This window comes from Narcine bancroftii, chromosome 4 (genome assembly GCF_036971445.1).
Source record: "Narcine bancroftii isolate sNarBan1 chromosome 4, sNarBan1.hap1, whole genome shotgun sequence".
Lineage (NCBI taxonomy): Eukaryota > Metazoa > Chordata > Chondrichthyes > Torpediniformes > Narcinidae > Narcine > Narcine bancroftii.
Window position 1 is genome coordinate 222,765,430 of NC_091472.1, and position 25,883 is coordinate 222,791,312.

Consider the following 25,883-nt stretch of genomic DNA (forward strand, 5'->3'; position numbering starts at 1 on the left):
CAATGGTATGAACATCAACGTGATATACGGTTATCTCACGATGGTAGGAAGCATCCCATAACAGCTGCCATAACTGTTTGCCCCATACTGGATGGTCATGTATCAGCCAGTGGTTCTTTTGCCAATCAGGCATCCATACCACAAGTCCATTAGCCACACCCCAGGAATCAGTAAACAGGCGAAGAGGGGGTCTTGTGGTAAAGTGACCGCCTTCAACTCAGCATACTGGCTGGAGCCACCATCCCCCTCCTCCGATAAGTGAGTTCCTGACCTGGGATGGTAAGCCACTGCCTTCCACTTCTGTTTTCCTTGCACCCACCTGCTGCTACCATCAATAAACCAGGCGTCCTCTTGTTCTGCTGGAGTGAGCGAATCATATGGTTTACCTCAGTGAACTGGTGAAGGGGCAGGGGAGGGGGAAAGGCGGGTTCAACATCCTCATGATGAGACTGAAGATCAGTCACCTGTTCATGTATGCGGCCCACTCCTTCAGGCCCTTTGGTCGCGCGACCCTGAATATACCACTTCCATTTAACAATGGAAGACTGCTGAGCCCACCCGATCTTGAGATTAGCGTCATTAGCCAGGACCCAGTTCATTATTGGAAGTGCAGGTCGCAACTGGACATCTGTATCGCCTGTCATTCTTTACGTCTCCAGCAGGGCCCAGTAACAGTTGTTCAAAAGCAGAATAATGAGTGGCAGCCTTGGGCATGGGTTGTGACCAGAATCCCAGCAGGACTCGGCAGCTCTCTTGTTTCTGCCAGAGGCTCCAGGAGGCCACATAATCAGTAACAGAGACCTGTAGTTCGTAGGAGGTATTTGGGATGCGGGGAGAAATGGGCAGGGCGTGAAGAATAGCCTGCTTGGCGGACTGGAATGCCCTTTCCTGATTGTTACCCCATAAAAAGTCTGTTTTCTTTCGGGTAACTTTATATAGAGGACGTAAAAGCAACGCCAAGTGTGGAATATGGTGTCGCCAGAATCCCAATAACTCTAGGAAACACTGGGTCTCTTTTTTTACTAGTCGGAGTGGCCAAGACTGCGATCTTATTGTGAACTTTATCGGGAACCACCTGTTCTCCAGCATGCCACTGAATTCCAAGGAAAATAACCATCTGGGATGGCCCTGCACCTTGGTGGGATTAATGGACCACCCTCTTTGCATCAGGGTATCTTGGACACTCTCCATACCTTCCTGTACCATCTCTTCTGTGGCCCCTTGGATCATCACATCATCAATATAATGGTGAACTGAGAGAGAAGGTGATACTGGTACCGCCTCCAAATCACGGGCAATTAGGCTGTGGCAAATAGTGGGAGAGTGTACATAGGCCTGAGGGAGGCGGGTGAAGGTATACTGGCGCCCCTTTCAGGTAAAGGCGAACTGATCCTGTGAGACCTTAGCTATAAGAACACTGAAGAAGGCGTTAGTGAGATCAATGACAGCATACCTAGTTCCCAGTAGCAATGTTTTCAATAAGGGTAACAATGTCCAGGACTGCTGAAGCAAGTGGTGGGGCATTTTTGTTCAAAAAACGATAATCAACTGTCATTCTCCAGGAGCCAACCGGTTTCTGGACCAGCCAAACAGGGCTATTAAAGGGCAATGTTGCGGGCCTCACTACCCCTTCTTGCAAAGCATCGATGGTGGCAGTAATCTCTTCCTGCCCTCCAGGGAGGCGATATTGTAGAATGCATTTCGGATTTCGGAGGGGGGTGGGGGAGGCACCATCACAGGATCCCACTTAGCCTGACCCACCACTAATCTTTTAGTAATAGTCCGAATTCCAAATGCAAATCCCCCTTGGCTAGTATTAAGGGCCGTACCGGCCAACCTATTGATACCCAGGATACACTCATCAGTGGCAGCCACCAGGGCTTGTAACCATACAGGGGAAGGGCCATCACCCACTATGGCATGGACTTTTATGTGATCGCTGCTCCCATCCCCTCTATTCGAAATGTCAGTCCAGTCAAGAGGTTGGGGTTAGCAGGAATCACCGAATGCTCCGCACTGGTATCGACCAAGGCCAAATATTGGCGGTCATTACCCCAACCCCAATGGATTGTTAAGGGTATGTAGGGCCGCGGGTCCCCGTATATCCACCATATCTCAATGGAGTAGACATGGGAATCCCGCCGCACCCTCATGCCTTAGTAGGGTTCGGGTGCTTCCAGGACCACATGCTACTATTATCCATAAGAGCCTTTTTAACCAATTGTTGTATCTCATCATGGGTAACTGGAGCAAGAGAAGCTGGATCAGTGGGAGCAGCAGTGGGAGCAGAAGGCACAGCTGGGCCAGGAGGACTCAACAGCTGGGGATGATGTTACCCTGCCTTCCTCTTATAAAGGGCATAAAGGACCGCGGTAGGTTTCCCATCAATATCACTTTTAGGTACGCCCAACTTTAACAAGGTTAGAAAAAAGGTACTTTCTTGTCGGTCCGTTATTAGCAGCAGCCCCTCTCTTTTCATCCTGCTTGTCTGATGTAACCTGGGTTGTATGCGAGTAGATTTTAACTCCCAACTCTAATTCTTGAAACGAACCAATCGGCTATGCATTCCGGAAGTGAACGTCTCTTCGTCAGGGCTCCCCCCCATGTACCCACAACCTCAAACGCCGTGCATTCAAGGCAGAGGCCAGGGCCTGTTGACGAATTAGTGCTATACCCTTCTCTGGGGTGCCCCAATTGTTCTGTAAATGTAAATCCCAATCTACTGGTGAGGGGTATACTCGTAACAGGGCATCCCCTAGAGTGGCAAGTAAGTAATCCACCCCTCTCCTTCTACCACGTAGCTCAGCAGTGACCTGGAAATCAGTAGTCAACATTCCTAATCCCAACAATTCCTCAGGGGTTAAAAATACATTACCCCCTCCTTGTTCCCAAACACGCAGGAGCCCGGCTGTCCATCCTTAAAGGGGTCATCAAAGACAGAAATTAAAAAAGGTGCAAGCCATTTGGAGAAAGATTTATAAAATTCACAGGATATCCGTCTGGATATCTGAATAGCCGATGCTATTTCCTGTGAAATAGGTACTTCCAGACTTGTACATCTGTCTTGAGAGAGATAGGTAACTTTAGCTGATCCAGATAATCTCTTGCTTTTTATTTCAAATCCTGAGGTTTCTATACCAAAAATATTAACTCTAAGTTGGTCAATTTTCAGGTTATAAATTGAATTTACATAAGAGTGAATTATTACCCCTAAAAGGGTTTTTTTTAAAAGATATTCCAATGACCCCTTTAAGGTAGTAAAGGATTCATCTAGAAATTACAAACACCAGGAATAACAAAAATTACTGAAAGAAAATTTTTTGATGTTACTTAATCAGATGAAAGCATTATCAGGGTGGTCACCTTTATCTATTACAATGATTTGATTAAAATGAATGTTTTACCCAAATTCTTTTAAAGCTTTACCCTCTCTGTAACTGGATTCTCTGCTTCCTTATGGAAAGACCACGGTCTGTCTGGGTTGGCAGCAGAATGTCGAGCACAGTAACATTGAACACTGGTGCATCACAGGGCCATGTGATCCTTCCACTGCTGTTCATGCATCACCAGATCCAGTTCTAATAGAGTCATCAAGTTTGCAGATGGCATGTCAGTAATTGGCTTCATGTTGTGTTCAAGAATTGGTTCGATGGGTTCAAAGAAAATCAAGTCTGGACACATGTTATCAACAAACAGTGGGCTTTATTTATGCATAGGTAAATTCACAAATGGGCACATAGACTAACATACACAGCACACAGGCAGAGTATAATGAGAAACGAGGGTTTAAGTTCTTCAGCATCCACCACCCACAGTATACCATGTACCTAATGAGTACATACATATGAACCTGATCTCCAGTGTTGCCACTGCCCAGGATCTGGGACAGGCCCATTGAGTCGGCCCTCTGGAATTGCCCGTGGCTCGCAGCCTGGAGTTCAGCAATAGTCACAGCAAACAAACACATACTCAGCAATAATACATAAATAACTACACATTGTGTGCAAATAAATCACTGCAAAACATTCTCAACACAGTACTATCAACTCTCTAGCAGACATAGCATACTAACAAATAGTAAATTAATTACAATTAATAAGTGTATCAAATGAACCTGGTCTCCACCATTGCCCACGGCTCGGGATCCAGGACCATTGCATTCAGCCCTCCAGAGCTGCAACCTGGAGTTCAGTGATGGTCTCCATACAGCAGCAGCAAACAAAGAGAGAGAGAAAACAGAGACAACACATACTTGGATTTTTTTAATGCAAAACCCATCCATGTGATCTAGAAGGATCAGCCTCACGTGTGGGCAAATCTAACCCTTGATTGACAGGCGAGGTGACTTCCAACTAGGCTCCAGCCAGACAGGCCACATTCCCACCAGATTACAGACAGAGAGGCCATATTTTTCTCACAATCGATGGGATCATTATTAAGAGTGCTTGCAAAATTAGGGAGGATCTCTGCAACCCTGCACACAGCCACATTGTCTGGGAAAAAGATACAGGAAAATAAAAGCATTTATACTCAACCCTTTTCTTTCCACTCACATACCACTTTAAGTATTCCCCATGCCATAGCTGCTCTGTGATTAGTAAGGGATTGCTCAAGGTGGTATGTGGGTGGAAAGAAAAAGTTTGAAAACCACTGTTTTAATCATACCTAATTGACTCGTTATGTGCACGGTTTCATAACTCTAAAGAAAATGGGCCAATGATAATTTTTCTCAAGCCAAATATTTCAGTAACAATTGGGTCAAGAGCAGTGATTCTCATTTTTTTTCCCCCACTCACATACCACCTTAAGTAATCCCTTACTAATCATACATAGCATCTATGGCAGAGATTACTTAAGGTGGTTATGTGAGTGGAAAGAAAAAGTTTGAAAACCATTGCATTCGAGCCAGATCCACCAGGCTGAAAAACAGCTTTTTCATACTGCTAAAACAACTCTCCTTGACTCTATTTATTAATAATATTTATTTTAATATATGTACACATGCACAGCATACATGTATTTTGCTTGTCTGTACACATGTTATCTGTATGCATGTTTTGCACTTTCTGCACCATGAATTATGTTTTATTGGGTTGTACTGGTACATCAGAAAAAAAATGAACTTAAAATTATGATGGGTATAGATAGGGTAAATGCAAGCAGGCTTTTTCCATGGAGGTTAAGTAAGGAGACATGGGTTAAATTACAGCACTGTACAGGCTCTTCAGCCCTTGACGTTGTGCTGACCTACATATTTTTACCAAAAAAAAACTAAACATTAGTGCAGTACTGTTACAGCACCTATGATCGGGACTGGGGTTCAAATCCTGCAATGTTTGTAAGGTGTTTGTTCATTTTCCCTGTTTCTGCATGGGTTTTCCCCAGAGGCTCTGGTTTCCACCCACCATTCGAAACGTATAGAGGGTGTAGGTTAATTAGATGTAAATTGGGCAGCACGGGCTTGAGGTTAAAATGGCCTGTTACCGTGCTGTATGTCTAAATTTAAAATTAAAATATTTAAATTTACCTCAATCCTCTATTTTCCTTTCATCCATGTGTCTGTTTCATAATCTCTTAAATGCCCAGCTTCCTATAGGCCTTCTTAACTGTCCCCCCTATCAACCTGCATGGCAACTTTGAGCGATGTATGGATTTGGCTCCTCTGTTCCATCACACTGTTAAGTATTTGACCATTAACTCTGTACTCAGCCTTCTTGTTTGACCTTCCAAAATTGCCACCCAACTCTGCATCCTATATTGTTTTGTAACCTACAACAACCTTCAGCACTACCCAGAACTCCACCAACCTTCATATCATCTGCAAAGTTACTAACCCATCCTTCAGCTTCTTCATCTAGGTTATTTAAATTTAGACATATAGCATGGTGACAGGCCATTTCTGCCCACCAGTCTGTGCTGCCCAATTTACACCCAGTTAAGCTTCTCCGGCATTTTATGTTTTTACTTCAACCAGTGTCTACAGATTTTTGTGATTTACTTCTTAACCACACCCCCTGTACTTTTCAAACTGTGGGAGGAAACTGGAGCCCTCAGAGGAGGGCAGACACGGGGAGAACAGACAAACTCCTTACAGACAGTGCAGGATTCAAATCATCCCATCGCTAGCACTGTAAAGACGTTGAGCTAACTGCCACACCAATTATAAAATTTACAAAGAGCAAAGGTCCCGCCTGAAGACAAGCCATTCTTTAATCCACGGTTTCATGCAACCCATCTATGCCTCATGACCCTCTGAGCAAGTCTCTCATGGGCAACCTTGTCAAATGCCTTATTAAAATCCATATAGACCACATCTACCATGCTCCTTCATCAATTTCTTTAGTGACCTCAAAAGAAAAGCATAATGAGGCTCCTGTCAAACACTGAGTGGGCTCGATAGCATGGCTCTGGAGGAGACTTTTTCGATGGTAGGGAGTGTGGAACCATCACAGCTTCAGAAGAATGGAATTACACAGAGGGTGGTGAATGCCTGGATTTGGTTGCTGCTGGATGTCTGTGGGTAAATTTAAGGCAGAGATGGGTTCTTGATTAGGAAGGGAATCAGGGGAATGGGGTTGTAAATCAGCCGTGATGGACCGGTGGGCCAAATTCTACTTCCCTGTGGCGGGGGGTTGAGGGGGATCCTGACCCGCACGGTCTTTCTGAAGGGCGCCAGTCGTTCCACCGCGCGGGCGACATGGCCCCTCAATGCCTCCCCCATCGAGCTGCGAGCCGTCCTTCTCCTCCAGGTCGCCCTCGGCGCGCGGCAGCTGTCTGTCCACCGGCGGGAACGCAAGCAGCCGCGGGCCCCGTGGAGGGAGATCCTCTCACGTCAATCACGGCTGAGCCAGCCGCCCAATCACGCCACTCCTGGGATTCCATTGGCTACTTTGAGCTTCCCGGCGCAGGTTTGCCTTTTAATAATTGGTTGATATATTGACCAATCGGCATTGTCAGTGCCGATGATGTTTGAAATTCGATCGAGCGAGAGTTACGCCTAGTTTTAGTGGTTCGTGCGTACATCAATCTTGACTATGAGGCGGGAAGGAGGAGGGACACGAATTCAATCCAGATGTTGGATTGGACGATGATAGAGGAGGAAACGGTACTTCGATTTGATTGGTGTACTGTAGGTGACGTCAGAGGGAGAGGCGGTCGGGTTTTACCTCTGTCGCAGCAGCCATGTTGGACCTTGGTACTGCGAACGGTTGGTGAATGAGTGAGTAACAGTGAGGGCGGGTGTGTAGCCCGTGGCCCGTGCTTATTCGCGCAGTGCAACCGCCGGAGGAACGCGTCGCCGCCGTCCCGGTACTCGGTTTGCGTGATCATGGAGGATGCAGAGAGGCGCAGAAAGTTGGAAGCTGCGAGGATCAAGGTGAGTGGCACCTGAAGGGGCCGAGGAGGGGGCGGCAGGACAGGGCAGCGAGGGAGCAGGGTGACCCAGCAAAGCATCGGATCTGGACACCTGATCTTGTCAGTGCAGATATCCGGTGTGTGGATACCTGGTCCGGACAGTTGTCAGTGTAGATTCCTGGTGTGTGGTTACCTAGTTTGGGCATTCGTCAGTGCAGATCTCTGGTGTGTGGACACCTGCTCTAGGGGCAGTTGTCAGCGTAGATCCTCGTGTGTGGACTTCTGGTCCAGGGAGTTGTCAGTGGAGATCCCTGGTGTGTGGTTACCTGTTTTGGGCAGTTGTCAATGCAGATCCCGGGTGTGTGGTTACCTGTTCTGGGCAGTTGTCAGTGCAGATCCCCAGTGTGTGGACTCTTGGTCCAGGCAGTTGTCTGTGCAGATCCCTGGTGTGTGGTTACCTGTTTTGTGCAGTTGTCAATGCAGATTCCTGGTGTGTGAAAACCTGGTCCAGGAATTTGCCAGTGCAGATCCCCGTGTGTGGACACCTGGTCCGGGAAGCTGTCAGTGCAGATCCCCAGTACGTGGACGTCTGGCCCAGGTAGTTGTTGCTACGATAGATCCTTAGCTGTTTATTTGTCCTGTGAAGCCTTGCCATCATAAATACATTAGTCAAATAACTTTAATCTGATTTTAATTGCCACTTCACTGCTATATAGGTTCAGCTAATCTCAATTTATCTGAGGTTTACCCTTGTCCCTCCTTTCCCACTTACTCATGCTCCGTAAATCTAACCTGTTTTCTGTATTTTTCATTGTCTTACAAAGTAATAGATAGTAATAGATATCTTGGAAAGAGACCAGCATTCTTCGAAGGCTTTTTTTTGTGATGTATGTATGTATTTTGAAAAAAAAACGGTCCTCATTCAACCTACAATATTGGAACAAATTTTCTGGTCGCAATGTTGTAGAATTATAGAAAATTTATGTCACAGGATGGAACTGAGCCTGTGTCTGAGCCAGTTGAAAAAGAATTATCCAAGTGAATCCTAGCTTCCAACATTGATTCCATGGTTCTGCAGGTCACAGGGCTTTAAGGACTTGTGCAATAACCTTTTAAGCATGGTGAGGATTCTACCTTTTTTTCCCTCTTCAGTAACTGTGTTCCAGAATCTTACTACTCTCTGGGTGCAAACAGTTTTTCTTATCTCCCCACCAATAATTCTTCACTTTAACTTTCTTTACATCTCTGCTTCCTAGCTTCTATTTATTCTCCCCGAGTCTTAAAAATATTTTATGTCGCAATATTTTGGACCCTTTTACCAAAGTAAAATGAACCCAAGCTTTCCCTGGCTTTCTCCATAGCTACAAAGTACCAATCCTAACAAGATTTTCATATCAGTTGTGTATTTTCTCATCTTTTCACCAATATGGTGACCAGAGTTAAATGTTCTTAATTAAGATGTGGTTTAACTCGAGTTCTAGTGTAACTTTCCACTTTTTAGATCTTCTGCCTTGGATCATGAGGAAAGCATCTTTTGAGTGATGGATGCAAGTAAAATATTTACTAAAGTACTGGTAACCTAAAGCAGTAGAATAGTTTGGAAGAGAGTTGAAAGTACGGAATTTTCATCAATTCCAGAATTATACCCCTGGCAGACTGGAGATCTACAAATGAGGATAACAGTTCTGAAGACATAAACTTTGAATATTTTCTGAAGTGAGGTTTATAATGGAATTAAGAGCACTGTTAGCTGACAATGTATTCCTGGATGTGCTCTGCTATGCCCTTATAAAAAAATTTTCAATTGACAATCATGGCATTTGGTGATGATGGCGCCAAGAAACCAAAGTAAATTTGGCATGTCCTCACCATCTCTTACCAATTTTTATGGATGGATTGCAGAAAGTATCCTGTCTGGCTGCATCATATCCTATCTCACTGTATCAAACCTTGGCCTGAGAAATGCTCTGCATTGTAGGAAGTATCCTGGCTGGCTCTACCACAGTCTGCACAAGATTGCAAGGAACTACAAAAAGCTGTCGGTGCACCCATCCTGAAAACAAGGCTCCTTCCATTAACATAGTTGATGCTTCCTACTGCCTCAGGAAAGCAACCAACATCTTAACTGACACATCCCACCCTAATCTTGCACTGTTCTCCCCTCCTAAATATATATGTTTATAAGCATTGCACCACCAGATTCAATGTTTCTTTTCCGCTGTTATCAACACTTGAACTGATCTCTCATTAGTAAAAGATCATTCCTTGATTTCATGAAATGTTCCTCATTATGGCTCTTGCACTGTTTTAACTCTGCTTTTCTCAGTAACACTATACTATCTGTTGTATTTGAAAATGGGTTGACTTTCCTGGATTGCACGCAAAACCTTTTCACTGTAGCACCTGAACAGCCTGTCACCGGTATGGATGTGCCAGTGGATCAGTAAGTAGGATGCGTTGCAGAAGTCTCAGCTGCAGACATCACAGCTGAAGGGCTCTTGCCCATGTGGCTGCACCAGTAGAACTGGAGATAGATAAGGTTGCAGAAGGCCTTGTGGCAAAGTTGGCAGTGATAGGAATTCACCCCACTGTGGACTCTCTGGTCACCCGCCAGAACTGTATTCGCTGCAAAATTACAATACCAGGTAACACTGAGTTTCCCACATATGTTCATGTGGGCATTTTAGATGATGTTTAAATAACCTATTTTGACAGTAACCTTGAGAAGGAGATCTCATGGCAGCCATGGATGGACAGAGCACTGGGCAGAGACTATTAGAAGAAGGAGACACAGAGACTGATCAATCAAAAAAACCTGTGCATGGTCAATGTCTAGACAGTGATTCAGCATTCAAACAGTGGTCAGTTGGGTCTGAAGTACTTGCAGTACATGATGGACTGCTGGCTGTAGGACAACAGGACAGTCATTGGAATCCCTCAGTATACATTCAATGCCTGAGATTTCATCAGCTTCCACCTGGAGAATGGCCGCTGGGTCCCTGCCACCCTGATCGCATTGTCCTCAAGGGACCGGTGCAACAGCAAGACCACCAACAACTTGTACAAATAGCAGTGTGGAGTGCAGGCGTTGCACTGCAAAGTTGTTCCAGAGGTGGTAGTATTTTTTCCCAAGACCATCAATGTGACCTGATTCAAGGATGGCCAGCCTCTTTCACTGCACAAAACACTGGCAGATTGCAAAACCACGATGGTACCCATCAGTTGACAGTGAATGGGGAGAAATGCAAGCTCACTTGCTGGGTAATGCACACCAACAGGCCTGACAGCATGGATGTTACCTGGGATGGATGCTATGGTATTGCTGGCTGACAAATTGCTCTTATCCTGCTGGTCATTGGATATGTGCTAGGAGCTGGCTTTGCCTGGTGGATGTTCATATGTAGAGTGAAGGAACATTTCTTCAGTTTAATCAATGGAGTCAGTGGGACTGACAATCCCTCTTCAGGTTCTGAAAGCAAACAGTCATTGCAAGGAAATGGAAGCAAAGGAGAAGTTGCCATGAATGAGGAAGAAACATTGCTGGCATAATCATGCCTCTTATCACAGGCCCTGTCTGTGTTTGGCAGCAAACAAAGAGGGGTTGCAGACTCCAGGAGAGCAATGGACCAGCAATAGGGAGAACACCCCCTATTGAGAAGGAGAAGCCTGGGAGATGACTCTATAGGAAGGTGAGCACAGCAGTGGACCTGCGAGGGCTCCGTGGTTGAAGGACCCACACAGGGTGCGGACTGTTAGGGACGTGGTCAAAGGATTCAAATAGGCTGTGGTCTTTAAGAGACTAGCTCATGGGAACCAGGTATCAGAACTGGGTTTCAAGAGGGTGCTGAGGCCAAGAAAGGCCTCCTGAAGTGTCTAGGGCACTGAAGACTTCTGATTGTATTGGAGGTTTGACCTGGAGCTTGGTTTGCTGATACTTTGAACAAGAGCCTGTGTGGTGGCAGAGGCTGTGGGAGCACTGGAGGCAAATCCACGGACACTCAGTATCTAATTTCATATTTGTTGTCAGAGTATATACATGACATCACACACAACCTGAGATTTTTTATCCGGCGGGCGAGGCAGAATGGCCACTTATTGGTTGTGCAAAAAAACTGTTTTCAACTTTTTTTTGTTGGGGGGTGCTGGGCAATGGTAACTGTTTGTTTGCTTTATGGCAGACAAAAGTTAAAGTTTATCATGCACATTACATTTTTATATATGGTTACATGACAATAAAATGTACCTTGAGAAGTACTTGATACATGTGAAAATAAGCAGCAAGAGGGTGTCCGGGTGTTCAGTGGTCTATTGAATGAGAAGAAAATATAAAGGCTTAATTTCTCATTAATTAACAAATTCCGTATCTATAGTTTTGAAAAGGGTGATGTGCTGGTTTCCTTGACAATCAGCATAATCTCCAAGTGCAATTTTTAAATTGACAAATCTTGTTTGAAATGCTTTTTACCCATGTGGCAGCTAAACCTGTTTCATTTTCTTCTTTCCTTTCCTGTAGATGCTCATTTTGTGTTGTGATCCAAGCTTATTGGATGCCTTCAGTGGCACACTTAGAACATCCACAAAGGGGTAGATTAGTCATTGGACTTTGGATGCAATTCGCCCTGTATCGTCTTGTTGTGGATCAGATTGCTGTGTGCAGTTCCCTCAGGTGCAGTGTATCTTTCTGATCCATTGGGCTCCACACCAGATACATTAAGGGAATCTCTTGAATTCTATTTCTGACGCAGCTTCAAATGGATGCAACTTCAGAATATGGTGTAACTGGTTCTTCATATAGAATGCAAAATGCTTATGTAGCACTGATGTTGTGAATTTGCTTGGAAAAGCCTGTCTCTGAAAGCTACAACTTTAATAGTGACAGATGAATTGGCTCTATTTAAAAAAAATATCTTTAGACATACAGCACAGTAACAGGCCATTTCAGTCCATGAGTTCCCCACAGACACAGGGGGAATGTACAGGCATTACAGACAGCGTGGGATTTGAACCTCAGTCCTGATCACTGATGCCGTAACAACATTGCGCTAACCACTTCGCCAACCGTGCTTCCACAAACAATCGCTATGAACAATTTAGCCATTTCATCCTGTTCTGTCATTTTATTATGCTAGAACGCATCTACATCATAAATTTGTGGTTCCCCTTTTGATCAGAACAGGCAAAATTTCAGTGGTTTCATGTTGATGGGTTTCTGTGAGGGAAATCTGGATATCCATCCATTCTGTGAAATGTGTTTATTTTCTCTTCAATGTTGAATACTAATTTTAATATTAATTTGTTGAATTTTCTAATGTCTACATGTTTTGCATGGAGGACTGGAGTACGTTATTTTGTTGGGTTGTACTTGTGCAAGCAGATGACAATAAACTTTGTTCATGATTTTCCTTATCAGAATAAGAATTTATTGTCATGAACAATAGAAAATAGCTTTTAAGAAAATAGCTTCTCTTTCTGTAAAATCAATTCAGACATGTTTTTTTATATTCCCTAAGCAGTGTAGTTATTCACATTTTATTAATGGTGTTTGTTTCTGAATGCTTCTGTTCCATCAACTGCTTTGATCAGGCTGAAAGGAATCTCTTGTCTCACATTGGATAAGTCATGGCAACTGGTGGTTGTGCTACATTTATATCTGACTTTGGAGATCACATGATTTACTGGGCTATTTTTGATCGCTGAAGCTCTTTCCTAATGGGAGAGAAAATCAATCCATTTTGGGTATCAAGTTTGATCATCTGGTGTTGATTCTGTTTTAAATTTTAATTTTTTTTGGAGGAAAAGCAAATTTGATCTCAGGTTTTACTGAAAGTACCTAAGCAGTCTAGAATTCAAACCATTGAGTCATCTAGCACACTTTTAAGATAAGCTATTGGAAAAAAATATCCAATTTGTCTCAAACTCTTTTTTTTTTCAAATTGTTATGGAATTTTTCCCTCTCAAGTATTCCTCCAATTCCATGTTGAGTCTCATTGATGTATTCCAGATCATAACTGGATGCATTTATAAATAAAATTCATTCACTTCAAAATACCTTCCAATCTTCTAAGATCTTTAAAGGAACTTACTAAAGTAGTACTTCTAGCATTGGATAAACTGTACCAGATGATCAAGCACGTTTATCATAGCTGCTGAGAACAGGCCCTATTTCTCTCAGTTTTCAGCTGGTGATGTTAATGTATAACTGTCATAGTATGGTGATGAATTTATTGCTTTATGTTTTGAAGATTGTCTGATGCCAGTGAAATTTGCATCCCATTTTACCAATGATTTCAGACTGTCATCTGGAAGGGCAGAAAAGCTAGAAACTTGGTTTATTGGTTAATGATAGACACTCAGGGTTCAGAAGGGACTTACCTTCTGCTCAACAATTCAGAAAGTACCATCGCTGATAAAAATATATGGAGAATATTCACATAGGGAAATATGGAATTAATTATACAGGCATTGACTATTACCACTACTGCACTGAACTGTGATGTTGAGAAATTGAAGGGAAGTTTACATCAATGGAAATAATGGACAATTCTTCTGAAACTTGATTCATGGGGATTTCATTTCAGTGAGTAAAGGGTAACTATGCATTCTATCAAATACTTAAAGTTATGTTTTGTTTCCCTTAACATCAAACAAAATTGCAGAGGTCCTGGTGCTGAAAAATGAAGACTATGAACAGGCTTCTAAATGTGACACGCAGAAGTAAAGACCCATTGATTGACTACTTTGGACGACAGTGGGGCATTGTATCTCTGAATAAATAGATAGACAATCACCTTATCAAGATGACAGATGTGCAGAAGCACACAGCTATCACCCTAGCATTAGAAAGAAAGAAAGCCTTTGCATTGGTTACATATCTGGAAACACATCATTTTCAACCCTCCAAACAAGATGAAATGTATTCAGGGTCACAGCTTAAATCGTTGATGGGAGAGACATCTATTGAAGATCAGGTGTCAGTTAAAAACCAATAATGTCCTCAGCAAAGACCTCATCACTAACTCTAAGGAACCATTATTGAAATGTAATCTTTCATGCAAGTCATGGATGGCCTAATAAAAGTCAAATGGTGGTTGTGGCAACAGCCACAAAACCTATAATCAAAGACTTTGCTGTCTAATATTTTCCAGGATGTAAACCAGGTATTCACACAGCCACACCTGGCGCTGAAGCTGAGTCGTCATTCGATAGCCATTTAATGTCTCTGGAAATTTCTCTTTAACACAATTTTTAGCACCTATTTAATCTCCTTTCTCTCCTTGCTGTAGGGGAAAAAGATCTCCTTGTTCTCATCATTGGATTGATGGTGGAGCAAAGTGTTCAGTGGGTCTTCCCATTTGAAAAAGAATGGGAGGTGATCTTTTCCAATTATGTCAAATTATTAGAGGGTCTAATTGGTTGGATACTGGGAAAATGTTTTTCCTGACCAGAGACTGGAACTAGGACTATAGTTTTCTTTTTTATCTACTCCAGGGGTCAATGAATGCTAAGCTGTGGTGTGTATTCACTGTTGACATTGATATCATTTTGAGCATGTTGAATTGAGGTACAGTAAATCCCCTGGTATCCGGCACCTCTGGGGGTTTGTAGATGCCGGATAAGTGAATTTTCTGGTTGTTTGAGATTGCATGTTGCATGATTGGAAAACTAATGGCGAGGCGCACCATATTCCATATTTCCGTATTTTTTTAACTTATTTATCTTCCATTTTTTTTTGTCCATTGCTTGAGGCTGACAGTTGCTTGAATTCTGGATAACAGGGTTTTTTCTATATATGGGTGGGGAAGTGGTTGAGATAGAAGATGTTCGATCCAGTTGAAAGGCTTAATTTCTTGTGTTTTATTCTGCACCCTCTTATGGTTACCTCTCTTTTTAAATATATATGTATTCTTTGGCTTGGCTTCGCGGACGAAGATTTATGGAGGGGTAAATGTCCACGTCAGATGCAGGCTCGTTTGTGGCTGACAAGTCCGATGCGGGACAGGCAGACACGGTTGCAGCGGTTGCAGGGGAAAATTGGTTGGTTGGGGTTGGGTGTTGGGTTTTTCCTCCTTTGTCTTTTGTCAGTGAGGTGGGCTCTGCGGTCTTCTTCAAAGGAGGTTGCTGCCCGCCGAACTGTGAGGCGGCAAGATGCATATATATATATATATATATATATATATATATATGCATGTACATATAAAACAATTATGAAATGCATAATATTAATGATAAATGACAAATTAGATAACTCACAAAACTATAAAGCATACATAACACAACCATAATTCAAAATTACATCAAGTAGAGAAAAAAAATTATATTTTTCACATACAGCGTAATTCTAAACCCTATCCTCTAACTCAAGGTGTATGACTAAAGAAAATATATACTTCGATCATGAAACAAAATGGCAAATATTAAAATTTGAAAATAATATTATGTCTAGAGGTTATGAAAGTAATTCAAGAATGGTCCCCACAGCATTTGAAACTTTATATTTGAATTGTTACCGATAATTGAATAACATTATTCATGGTTACCTCTCAAGTGCCCAAAATTGAGGCATTGCTCAAACTGAAATCTTACCAATGATTATGTAACATCTACAGTACACAGAATTTTTCTTGAAGCTGGGAATTGTTTGATTTGCATTATCCTTCTATACAATTATTATTTTTTTTTAAATTTTTTTATTTTTCACACCATAAATCACATTAGCCATGATATACACTATTTCTTTTTCACACATATACAGTGACTTTTTCTCTCCCCCCCCCCTCCTCCCAAGCCACCCCCCCCACCCCCCTCTCTCATCCATTTTAGGTATACAATCTAGGTTGCATTAAGCCAGTCAGACAATGTTGTCATTCAACAAAAATACACCAGAAATTTCTACTGAGTCCATTCTTTTCTTTCCTTCTCCTTCCATCAACTTAGGTAATGTTTGATCCTTCTATACAATTACATGTACAGATTTACCTCAGCAATTCTTTCCACCTATTATATTTAGTTTTTATAGTCTCTCTTTTTGTGTCATTTCCAAATCTATTGTTTCATAGTCCTCTGCATTAATCTTGTGTGTCTGCACATTTCAAGAGTTGTGTTTACCCCAAAATCAGCTGCTGGCTCCACTGTCATTTGAAAACTTAGAAATTGTGTCCATCATATACAGAGAGCAGTCTTCCTAGGGTCACTCTTTGGAAGATGTCCTGATCTGCTTGTGTTCAATAGCAAAATTTGAATTTCTCCAGCCACTTCCCCTTCATTTGCCAGAATTTCAATTCTGCTTTAGCCCAGATATATAGTCATGCTACCATATTGCAATGTTGTATGAATGCTGTACCAGACACTGAGTGCCACTTAATATTATGTTGGAAAACCACTCACTTGTTATCTTTCTGATCTCTCACCTTTGTTCTGGCGTGCACAGTTTTGGGAAGGTGATGAAGCAGCTGTCATATTTCCTTCTCACTGTGTAAACGTTAGTAATTTCTTTTGTGAGGATGGAAACTTGGATCATTCTGAAAAATAAACTGCATGTACAGGCCAGGAATGCTTAGACATTTTAATTATTCACACCAATGAGTAAGCATCCTGTACCATCAATACCTATTTGAAACACATGAATCAAATTTGAATCTGTTCAGGCAACATTTTTATTTTGAAAATCCTTGATTGGTGAGTTCTGAAGTTGCGCAGGGGATTACATGAAGCAGTCATGAGTGATTTGTTGGTAAAGCCAGCTCTGAGCACAATCATTTTATCCAGAGGACAAGAGGCTTGGCTGAGTTTTATGATCCTTGTTTTGGCACTACTGTGAAATTGTGAGGAAAAACTAACTTGGAATTTTCTTTCTAATTTCCTGCACGTAATATATTTGTATAATTAGTCAAATGAGGTAAGATTAAACTTTTTTCCCCCAACTCATAACAATCTCTCCCTCAACATCAACCAAATGCAGATCAAAGACTAAGAAAATTTAGCAAGTACTCTTATAGATGCATCATAGAATGTAGCCTGTTGAACAGATCACAGCTTGTTACTGGAACTGCTCAGCTAAATATCATTAGGTCAGAGAGTTGTGAAAGCACTTCAGATCATCGTACAAAGCAACTTCCCCTCCATTGATGCCATTATACCTCTTGGTGTCTTGAGAAAGCTACCAGCACGTTAATGAACTCATCACACCCCATCAGATTCCCTTCTCCCCCGACTTTCTTTGGGCAAAAGATGCATGTGATTGAAAACACAAACCTCCTGATTCTTTTCTGGGAATCATTGGGATTTATCTTCTTGATGTGTGAAGTTTTCCTTCAGCATGGTGGTGTTGTGGTCTTGTTACCTCTCTCTTGTTTATCCCTCACTTAACCTTTCCTTCACTTCCCTCTGCAGTTTGCTCAGTACAAGCAAAGAAAGGCAAAAAGTGACTGCTTGGATTTGGCAAAGAAGAAGAAGAAGCAGAGGAAGAGCCAGGCTGTCCACCAAGATGATCTTCCAGATGAAGAGCATTCGCTTGTGGAACAGGATGGGGAAATGTTGGAGCACAAGGTAAATGTGTGTGCAAATGTTGCATTTCGTGTATGCAAAGGAGCAAGCCAATGACAGGATTGTCAGACAAGAATAAATAATAAGATAATCTTGCAATATTTTGCATTGTAGTATTTTTGAGTCTACATTACATAGAAATTGGCAAGCAGCAAAATACATAATGCAATTTAGGGTCTGAGAAGGTTGGCCTTAAAACCTGTCAAACGAAGAATACAATGCAAAATGGTGGCAGTTGAGGCGTAGTGAGGTTGGAGGGCTCCACGTTAAAAAGATGAGATGAGAAAAGAGAGGTTAAGGTGTAGAAACCCCCAGTAAGAATTCATGGAAGAGGGATAGGATAGTTTAGAAAGTAGTGAAGTGATAAAGAAATTGGACAAAAGGCAAAATTAGCAAGAGGGGAGAGTGAAAAGAGCTTACCTTGTGGCAGAGAGAGCGAAGTCAATGAGGGGCCTACCCAGAGGCTGAGGATGGCGACGGCTGCATTGTTGGCATCCAAGCAGGGACCTTCCTATCAGGAGGAGAATGCACGAGAGGAGGTGAGCAAAGGCAACCTGGGAGAGGCCAGTCTAGGAAGGCATCCAGTGAAGATAGCGACCGAGGACCTGGGATTGCTGTCGGGCGTAGGAGATGTGGCAGCGCAGAAAGGGTCCGGTTGGGATAGAGAGGACGGCAACAGAGGTAGTGGTGACATCAGCGAGGATGGGGTGCCTGGAGGCTCAAGGTAAGGGGAGTTGGGCTGAGAAGGAGAGGGAGGCGATACCGGCAGCAGCAGGAGGCGCAGAAATATGAGGACGGTGGAGCCAGGCTGAGGTCGGGATGACAGCGGCAGAGAGAAACCTAGAGGTGCAAGGCTGGGGGAGTCGATCCAAGGTAGAGACTGTGAAGATATCAGCGGCGGTGGAGAGAAGTAGTCCATGGGCTGGGAAGAGAGGTACCAGGGAAAGGAGCATTGGAGGGCATTCAAGGTGGACTCCAGGGCAACATGGCCAGAGAGAGAGTGGTGCGAAAGACGCTTGGCAGGGTTGCCTAGAGTCAGAGAGCAAGCTGGAGGAGGAGGAGGAAGGTGAAGAAGAAGAAGACCAAGGGGAGAAAGAAAGACAACATATGGTGATGGAAGACTGATAAAAGAGGCAGAGGGCTTTGTGCCTTTTGCCAGGAAAATACTAGAGGCCATTGGGCAAATAAAAAATACTTTGAGGACACTGGTGGCAAGGCAAGGGGCAATTAAAGAAAGGTTAGATCGCTTAACGGAAAGGGTAATGGAAACAGAGGATAGAATTGAAAAGGTAGAGGAAAGATTGGATGGAGGGAGAATGAAATAGTTGTTTTGGAAAGGCATAAGGTAAAGATGTGGGAGATAATAGATATGTTAGAAAATATTAATTGGATGAATGCAATTAAGATTGTGGGGAGAGGCACAGTTGAGTTCCTGCAAATATGAATCCTAGGTATATGGGGAGGGAAAAAATTTGGAGAAAGAATGGACCCACCGGTCTCTCGCCCAGGGCCATACCAAATTCCATGCTCTATCCTAGTGAGATTTCTGTGCTACCAGGATAGAGAGAGAGAATTTTGAGAGCGGCAGCAGTGGGGGCAAAAGCAAGGGGGGTGGGGGGGTCCTGGTGGAATATGAGGTGGGGGGGGAAAAGGGGAAGGTCTTATTCTATCTGGACATAATTGTGGCGTTGTTGAGGTGCAAGAGGGAGTTTGATCCGGTAAAAAAGAGTTTGAAATGAAAAGGAATTGAATTTACCCTCCTTCATCCAGCAGCGCTGAAGATAGTAAGGGCGAGAGGGGTAAGAAGGTTTTTTAAGGACCCAAAGGAAGCAATGGGACTTTGTAAGAACCCTGCCACTACTACGAGACTAAATATAAATGTAAATAAAGGGGAAAGAGGGATTCAGGGGAAGAATGGATTGTAAATACTGAAAGTGTGGGGACTCCAGGAGGGCTTTGTTTCTTTATATAACATTAATTTTTGAAGGGGATTGTTTATGTTAAATAAAGAAGAGATATGGAGAGCTCACAGAAAGGGAGGGAAATATAAGTGGAAGATGGGACTGTTGAGCACTTATCAAAATAGGGGTAGATTGGTGCTAATAACTTGGTTATTGGTGCTGGGGTGAGTAAGGGCAAATGGAGGAGGGGAAGAAAGAAGAGGGTTTTTTGTTTGATTTTGGATTGTGGGTTTTAGTTCTGTTAATTTATTTAGTTTTTGTTTGAAGCACGATCACCTGTGTCAAGGATCTACAGAAAAGAATCAGGTCGAAGGCTAAGTATTGGAGATAAGAAAGAGGGGGAGGAGCAAAATGGAGTGGTCTGAGGATAATAGATAAGTCAATTAAATTTGTGAGTTTTAATGTAAATGGGATAAATGGGATGATGAAGAGTTGGCTTACCTAAAAAAGATGCAGGTGGACATAGCATTTTTGCAGGAGACCCATCTTATAGAACAAGAGCATTTAAAATTAAAGAGGACGTGGGTGGGTCAGGTGGTGATGTCCTCCTTCAATTCCAGGGCCAGGAGTGTGGCCATTTTGATAACGAGGAATGTTTCAATGGGGGTCAAGAATGTGGCCGTAGACTAGGCAGGGAGAATTGTAATGATACATTGCCAAATATACTCGAAATCCATAGCACATCAATATACATGCCCAAATTTCGATGACTAAAAATTTATACAAGATATATTCTTGAAAGTAAGTGAAGGGTGTGAAAATGTCTTGATTGGAGGGGATTTTAATTTTTGTCTGGATCCGTCATGGACAAGTCAGCAAAGAAAATAACAAGGGCCAGGGCAGCTAAATCTACCCCGGCCTTTATGAAGAGTTGAATTACTTCTTTTACCCGAGACAACATGATTCCTACATTGGAATTGATTTATTTTTGGCATCAGCCCAATTGGAGGGTAGGATAGTGGGAACCGAGTACATGGTGCGGCTACTGTTGGACCACTCTCCCTTTACTTTATCCATTATAATGCTAGATAAGTAGGCCTCTATAGATGGTGCCTGAATACGCTGATGTTGGGAAAAGCAGAATTTTGTAGCTTTATCAGGGCCTAGATGGAATTGTTCTGTAAGATGAATTGCCCCTCTACTGAGGATAACTCCCTAATATAGGACACATTTCATTGGATATACCAAAAGCATTAAAAAGGGGCACATAAAGTAGATTAGCGCCCTAGAACAGGAGATAACTCAATTGAAAAAGGATTATCAAAGAGCAGATACAGAAGAAAAATACAGAAATTTGGTGAATAAAAAGCTCAAATATAATATGTTACAAACATATAAAACAGAAAAGTTCATTTTAAGATCTAGACACCAATATTATGAGCTGGGAGAGAAGGCCCACAAAGTCTTGTCCTGGCAGGTGAGGGTGGAAGAGGCTTCGAGAACAATTAATGTGATTAGAACAGAGGAAGGCAAGATCTCATATAAACCAAAAGAAAGAAGTGATACATTTGGAACATTTTACAACGAATTGTTCTCATCAGAATCAAGGGGTGATCCCACCAAAATAGACATTTTCTTGCTTTCTTTGGACCTACCAATTTTGGATCAGGAGGAGCGAGAGGAGCTGAATGCCACTTTCTCTAAAGAGGAGATCCCAGAGACCCTGAGCTCTTTGCAAGCTGGCAAATCACCGGGAAATGATGGTTTCCCTACTAAATTTTATAAAGTGTTCAAAGATCTGCTAATATCCCTTCTTATGAAGGTGGTGGAACATGCGGTGGAGACACATACCCTCCTGGAGTCTTTCTCAACACCAATCATTATGGTGATACCCAAAAAAGGCAGGGATCCATTGAGCCCTGCCTTGTATGGACCCATCTCATTATTAAATACAGAATATAAAATCATTGCAAAAGCTAACAGGTTGGCAAAATATTTGCTGAAATTGGCAAATCCAGATCAAGCTGGATTTGCAGAAAGGAGACAGTCAGCAAACAATATAGCTAGACTGCTTAATCTGGCACAATCGGCAGTGGATCCAGGAGTGGCCATATCTCTGGTTGCAGAGAAGGGACTTTTTTATTCAAGGTACTGGAGAAATTTGGAATGGGTCAAACATTTATAAACTGGGTGAAGACACTTTACAATAAACCCTAAGCAAAAATTATTACAAATGGCAGATGTCTCCAGTGTTTCCATTGAGTAGGTCCAGTAGGCAGGGCTGTCCATTGTTTCCAGTGCTGTTTATACTGGCAATTGAGCCACTGGTGGAAGTCATTCAGTGCAATCCGGACATAAAGGGGTTCACGATGGATCAGGTTGAGCTGATGAAGTTTTAGTGTATTTGACAGACCTCGAGGGGTTGTTGGCCAGGCTGAAGACCACACTGGAGGATTATGGGAAGGTCTCGGGGTATAAGGTAAATCTGGACAAAAGTGAAATTATGCCTTTGACGAATGGGGATTATAGACAACATCATCAGCGAAGTCAATTTGAATGGCCACAGGAAGGCATTATGTTTTTGGGGCTAAAATAGATAAAGATTTATGTAACTCATACAAACTTAATTATCTTCCTTTGTTCTGGAAGATTGAGGAGGACCTTGATAGATGGAGGACTCTGCAGATTACACTGTTGGGCAGAGTTAACTGTGTCAGAATGAAGGTGATGCCAAGACTCCAGCATCTTTTTCAATTGTTACCCATTTCATTGGGCTGGGGTTTATTTAAGATGCTCAGCAAATGTGTCATAAAGTTCCTGTGGAATGGTAGAGTGGCTAGAATCTCCATGGAAAAGTTGACATAGGATTACAATTCATTGGGGGGGGGGGTGGTTAAAGTTACTGGATTAAAAAAAATATTATTGGGCAGGCCAGGCAATGTTTATCACCTCACTCTTTGAGCTGCCCCCCCCCCCCCCCTTTGCTGGGCTCAAATTGGACTACACATGGTAGGTGAAAAGATGGCAGGAGAATTTATATATAAAGTGGACACTAAATTAATTTCAAAGAAAACAGATAACCCAGTGGTTCTCAACCTTTTCCTTTCCACTTACATGCCACTTTAAGTATTTCCCATGCCATAGGTGCTCTCTGATTAGTAAGCGATTGCTTAAGGTGGTATGTGGGTGGAAAGAAAAAGTTTGAAAACCACTGTTTTAATTGTACCTAATTGACTTGTTATGTGCACTGTTTCCTAACTCCAAAGGAAATGGGCCAATAACAATTTTTCTCAAGCAAAATAGTAAAAATTGGGTCTAGAGCAGTGGTTCTCAGCCTTTTCCCCCACTCACATATCACCTTAAGCAATCCCTACTAATCACAGTCCACCAATAGCATAGGAGTTACTTAAAGTGGTATGTGAGTGGAAAGAAAATGGTTGAGAACCACTGAGATAACCTCATACTAAAGCATATACTTCAGCAATTGCAAAGAATAAATCAATGTATTGGATGGAAAGTGGGAATATCTCCTAAAACACCTTTGTCCCAGAACAAGTTAATGCCCTTGACTCTGGGTAATAAGATCCTGGACACTTGGTGCCAGAAGGGGATCAGGTGTCTCGAGGACTGTGAAAAACAAAGGCAGCTCATGTCATTCGAGCAGTTGAGGAACAAATATGGTTTGTCTAATAGAACATTATTCTGCTATCTGCAAATAAGATCTTTCTTAAGGGAAAAATTAGGACCGTCTATGACCCTACCTAGATATAATTAAATGGAGATTATAATTCCGCAAAGGAATATGTGTAAATTTCTTTCTCGAATGTATTACACATTCCAAAGTGAGGGCCTGAAGCTGGGCTTACACAGGACGAGAGAGAGTTGGGATTTGGACTTGGGCACTTTTCAGAAACTTGATGCTGCAGTTTTCAGCAAGATTGGTTTGTGGTCCTCTTCAGTACCCTCCTTCTTCCGTTTCTTACTTTATCGAGTACATCTTGCATTTGTAGGGACTCACTCAGAAATGTGTAGATTCGCAAGTGAGTGTGAATTTTTGATCTTGTCTGCACACTTAAGAATTATTCAGAATCATTGCTGGAAAGGTGGTGCTAATATACATGGGTATTTTGACTTATGAATCTTTCCTGGCAATCCCATTAAATTTTTTGTTATCTTTTGTATATTAATTTCATTTTTAAATTAATTGTGTGATGAAGCCATTTTCAATGACTGGTACTCTGACAATTCTCTTTCCATTCCTGATTTGCTCTCATTTCTCATGATGATTAGATAACACTGTCATCCAATGTCTGTTCATTATAAGCGCATTTGGATATTGACATGCTATAGAAGCATGAAAGAAGAAATTTGATTGACCAGGTGTTGTGCATCCAAAAATATACAATACATTTTCAGAAAATACAGCTTTTAGCTGTATTTTGTTTTGTCCCGTTTTTACCATTAAAAAAAAATTACGTCATCTTGTAGGTTATTTCTATATGAGTGGCTATTTATAGATTTTGAAGGTAAAATATTACCGTATTCATTCTCTTTTTATTCTTACAGTTTGTGTCATTTTCTTCTTGTCCGTTTTTAAAATGCATGAGAAAGGACCTTCACAATAAATGATCTCTTCCAGGAGGGAGATGTGAGTAACAATTCGGAACATATTCAAACAGAGCTCGAGACCTGCCAGCTGAGAATAATTGAACTTGAGGAACAATTGGAATCCAAAGAAGTGACTTTGGAGCAGCTTATCACTGAGATGGAAGAACTGCAGAAACAACAGGCTACTCTCCTTGCAAATGAGGAAACGCAACAGGTATTGAAAAATATGTAGCTTGGCTATTGCTTAAATAGACTTCTATTGGTTTCCTTAGTGGCTTAGTTTAATGTTATATTTTTTATGATGACAGTCGAACATGCAGAAATAATAGTTATTTAAATTAGACTAATGTTGCTTTGGTGTATGGATCAGACAAAGAATTATGGTTTTTTTTTTTGTTATTGTGTTTGATGACTGGTGAATTTGGAACCGAACACATTTGCTATCTCATGGATTCAGGAGAGAATATATTTTATAATTATGCTTAGAAGTTGTGAATGTGTTTAAAAGTAATTGGATATTTGTTACTGGTTGAATATTGGACTAATAATCTGAAAAAAAAATGTTAATTTTATGTACAAGATATAATTCATTCTTAACATAGAAAAAAGGTTTGCATTTTATGTTATGTTTTATACGACCACCTAGTGAACCATATTTTTTGTTTAACTGTAATTTATGAACTTGGAAAACCAGCTCATCTCTCATGGAATACGAAGAGTACTCTTAACAAGTCCATGATACTCCTTTTGGTAATTTGTCCATGATAAAGTTCTTCAGATATTTTTGTGATAGTGACCAAATCATCAATTGTTGAGAGAATTTTTTCTCTGTTCAGTGGAGCACATCTTCATCAGCAGACCCCAATCAGAGCAGATTGGCAACATCACCTCCACTTCCTCCTCTCTGATTGTCAACATGGGCCACATGTTTAGTCCCCTACTTTATTCCCTCTAAACTCGTGATTGCATAGCCAGGTAGACTCCAACGCAATCTATGAATTTGTTGTTGACACCCCCACTGTTGGTTGAATGACGAGTAATGATGAATCAGAATATAGGCTGGAGATCAAGAATTACGTTGTGTGCTGCTAGAACAATAATCTTGCTCTCCACATCAATAAGACCAAGGAGGTTATGTTGGACTTCAGTAAAAGATGGCCGAGGGACCACCCACGTCTTCTTTGATGGGTCGGCAATTGAAAGGGTTAGTACATTCAAGTTTCTGGGGGTCCACATAACGGGGACCTTTCCTGGATCCAGCACATCAAAATCACCAGGCAGAAAGCCCACTCACACCTCTACTTTCTGTGTAGTCTGAGGAAATTCGACATGTCATTGAATATGAGATTTCTGCAGGTGAATTGTCAAAAGTATACAGACTGGTTGCATCGTGGCCTTTTCAGAAACTTCAGATCAGGTTTCACATTTCAGATTTATTGTCAGAGTATATACATGACATCACATATCACATACAACCCT

The 25,883-nt window shown here is 42.0% G+C and overlaps 1 protein-coding gene and 1 pseudogene across 1 annotated transcript in view; both read left to right on the plus strand.

Moving 5' to 3' along the window:
• The first annotated feature begins 7,155 nt into the window (after positions 1-7,155).
• pcnt (pericentrin) overlaps positions 7,156-25,883 on the plus strand; it is a 239,082-nt gene continuing 220,354 nt past the window's right edge. Inside the window, exons 1-3 of the mRNA XM_069934046.1 lie at positions 7,156-7,375; positions 17,743-17,898; positions 24,436-24,618. Of these exons, the coding sequence (XP_069790147.1) occupies positions 7,328-7,375; positions 17,743-17,898; positions 24,436-24,618 (387 nt within the window). The 5' untranslated portion in view covers positions 7,156-7,327. The remainder of the gene's footprint in view (positions 7,376-17,742; positions 17,899-24,435; positions 24,619-25,883) is intronic.
• Positions 9,183-10,683, plus strand: LOC138760245 (class I histocompatibility antigen, B alpha chain-like; annotated as a pseudogene).